Below are 2,725 nucleotides of genomic sequence, written 5' to 3' on the forward strand. Positions count from 1 at the left end.
TACTCCTACATAATTTGGAACTAATAATCATAACTGCCTTTAATTGTTTAAATAATGATAGTGCTCAATTTTTTTTTTCTGAACCAAAAAAATAATTAAGACAAGTGAAGAAGATCAGGGTGTTAGTTGTAATTCAAAATATTAGTTGTAAAGTTTGGTAGTTTGTTTAGTTAGTTGAGTGTGATAAGGCAGTGATTGAGGCTGAACTTGAGTAGTATAAATAGCCTCTGTGTAATTCAATTCATAATACAATTCATCTCATTTTAGTATATGTTTTTTCCTGGCTTTCTCTCTTTCTCCCCAACAGATTTGGTATCAAGAGCACTAAGTCTTGGGACTAGGTGGGATAAGAGAGGTGTGAACTGAGAAAAAGTGGTGAGAGATTCATACAGTGTGGATCCTTCGAGTGTGAAACAACTGAGAGTTGTAAGATTGTGAGTGAAGCAATCTGTGAGGCATTGAGAATCAAGATTTGGCAAATTCTGGATCTTGCAAAAGAATCTTGGTGATTGCTGGAAAAGCTTGAGTGTGGATAGATCAAGATAGCATCATGAATGGCCATGTACCTGGAAATTTACTAGTTCTTCATGGGAAAAACTGGTCCAAATGGAGTGTGCAGATGAGAGCCCTCTTTGGTTTTCAGGATGTCTATGAGGTGGTTCAAAATGGGATTGAAGAGCCTACAGCCAGCACACCAGATGCTCAAAGACAAGTTTGGAAGGATTTGAAGAAGAAAGACTGTAAGACACTTTTTTTCTTGCATCAATGTGTGGACTCTGCACATTTTGAAAAAATTGCAGCTGCCACAACGTCGAAGGAGGCATGGGATATCCTAGCAAAAGCATGTTCTGGTGATGATAGGTTGAAGAAAGTGAAGCTAAACGCTTTGAAGAGACAATATGAGCTGCTCCAGATGGAAGACAATGAGAGGATCTGTGATTACTTCACAAGATTGCTCAGAATTGTGAATCAAATGCAAGAATGTGGTGAGAGATTCAAGGATCAAGATTTGGTAGAAAAGGTGATGAGAACTCTAACCCCTCGATTTGATGGGAGAGTTGCTGCTATCAAAGAGGCAAGGGACCTGTCTGAGATGAAAATCGAGCAGCTGCAAGCCTCTCTAGAAGCACATGAGCTGAAGATGAATGAGAGGAGCCCAGCAAGATTGCAAGATCAGGCCTTGTATGCTTCAAAACAGAAGCAAGGTTGGAAGAACAAGAAGTGGAGAGGGAATGCTAAGAGATATAGCAACAAGCATGAAGGAAATAATCCTTCATTTCAAGGCAAGAATGATCAAACTGACTTTGCTCTGGATCACTCAATGCCATATGGAAGAAAAGGAGAATCCGGTTCAAGTAATAAGGCTGGAAAAGGAAGGTTTGACAAGAGCAAGATCAGATGCTACAATTGTCAAGGCTGGGGTTACTTTGCAAATGAATGTGGAAGTGCAGATGTAAGAGAAAAGAAGAAGAAATACAGCAAAAATGAGGCTCATATGGCACAAGCAAAGCAACAGAATGAAAGTGAAAGTGGTTCAGATGTGGAAGCAGTTGTGTTGATGACAACCATATGCAATTTCAGCAGCAATGTGGATGCAGAAACATGGTATTTGGACACTGGATGTTCAAATCACATGACCTGCAATCTGAATTGGCTTGTGAATCTTGATAACAGCAGGAGGTGCACCATAAAATTTGCAGATAACAGTACTGTGAAGAGCATGGGAGTTGGAAATGTTGCTTTCAGAAGGAGTGATGGAAGTCTAGCAATAATAGAAGAAGTGATGTATGTGCCAAATATGAGGTGTAATCTAATGAGTTTGGGTTAGCTTCTTGAAAAGGGTTTCTCAGCATCCTTGAAGAACAAGTTTCTAGATTTACTAGACCCAGGTGATGTAAGAGTGTTCAAAGTTCCATTGTCTAGAAACAAAACCTTTCAAGTGAATATGAATAATGCTGATGTGCAGTGTCTAGCATCAACTGCCAATGAAGATGAGAGTTGGCTTTGGCATTCTAGACTTGGGCATTTGAATTTCAAGGGCCTGCATCAACTCCAGTCACAAAAGCTAGTTGATGGCCTACCCAGAATCAGAATTCCTCATAGAATCTGTGAAAGATGCTTGACAAGTAAGCAACCTAGGAGCTCCTTCAAATCTGAATCACCTACTAGAGCAATTAAAGTGCTAGGAGTTGTATACTCTGATGTATGTGGCCCATTGGAAGTGTGTTCAATGGGAGGTAACAAATATTTTGTGACCTTCATTGATGAGTTTAGTAGGATGATGTGGTTGTACCTGATAAAAGCCAAGAGTGAAGTGCTTTCTATATTCAAGGAGTTTAAAGTGTTGAGTGAAAAACAAAGTGGAAAAGCAATCAAGGTTATTAGAACAGATGGTGGAGGGGAGTATACATCAAAGGATTTTGAATTTTTCTGTATCCAACATGGCATAATTCATGAAGTTACTGCTCCATATACTCCTCAGCATAATGGGCTGGCTGAAATGAGGAATAGGACTGTAATGAACATGGCTAGATGTATGCTGAAAGAGAAACACCTGCCATCAGAATTTTGGGGAGAAGTTGTGTCCACTGCAGTCTATATACTGAATAAGAGTCCAACTAAGAAGCTAAAGAATAAAGTGCCTGAAGAAGTGTGGACACAAAGGAAGCCAACATTGAAGCATGTGAGGGTGTTTGGGTCTTTATGCTTCAAACATGTACCTGAT

The 2,725-nt window shown here is 39.6% G+C and overlaps 1 protein-coding gene across 1 annotated transcript; it reads left to right on the plus strand.

The window, feature by feature from the left end:
• The first annotated feature begins 550 nt into the window (after window positions 1-550).
• Window positions 551-1,828, plus strand: LOC106799315 (uncharacterized). The gene has a single exon (XM_014777519.1). It carries the CDS (start codon window positions 551-553, stop codon window positions 1,826-1,828), a length of 1,278 nt encoding a protein of 425 aa, XP_014633005.1.
• The last annotated feature ends 897 nt before the right edge of the window (window positions 1,829-2,725 follow it).

The sequence above is a fragment of the Glycine max genome, chromosome 7, assembly GCF_000004515.6.
Source record: "Glycine max cultivar Williams 82 chromosome 7, Glycine_max_v4.0, whole genome shotgun sequence".
NCBI classification, from domain to species: Eukaryota; Viridiplantae; Streptophyta; class Magnoliopsida; order Fabales; family Fabaceae; genus Glycine; species Glycine max.

What these genes read in the sequence shown, in the direction of transcription:
- LOC106799315 (XM_014777519.1), top strand. Translation starts at nt 551, where the DNA reads ATGAATGGCCATGTACCTGGAAATTTACTAGTTCTTCATGGGAAAAAC.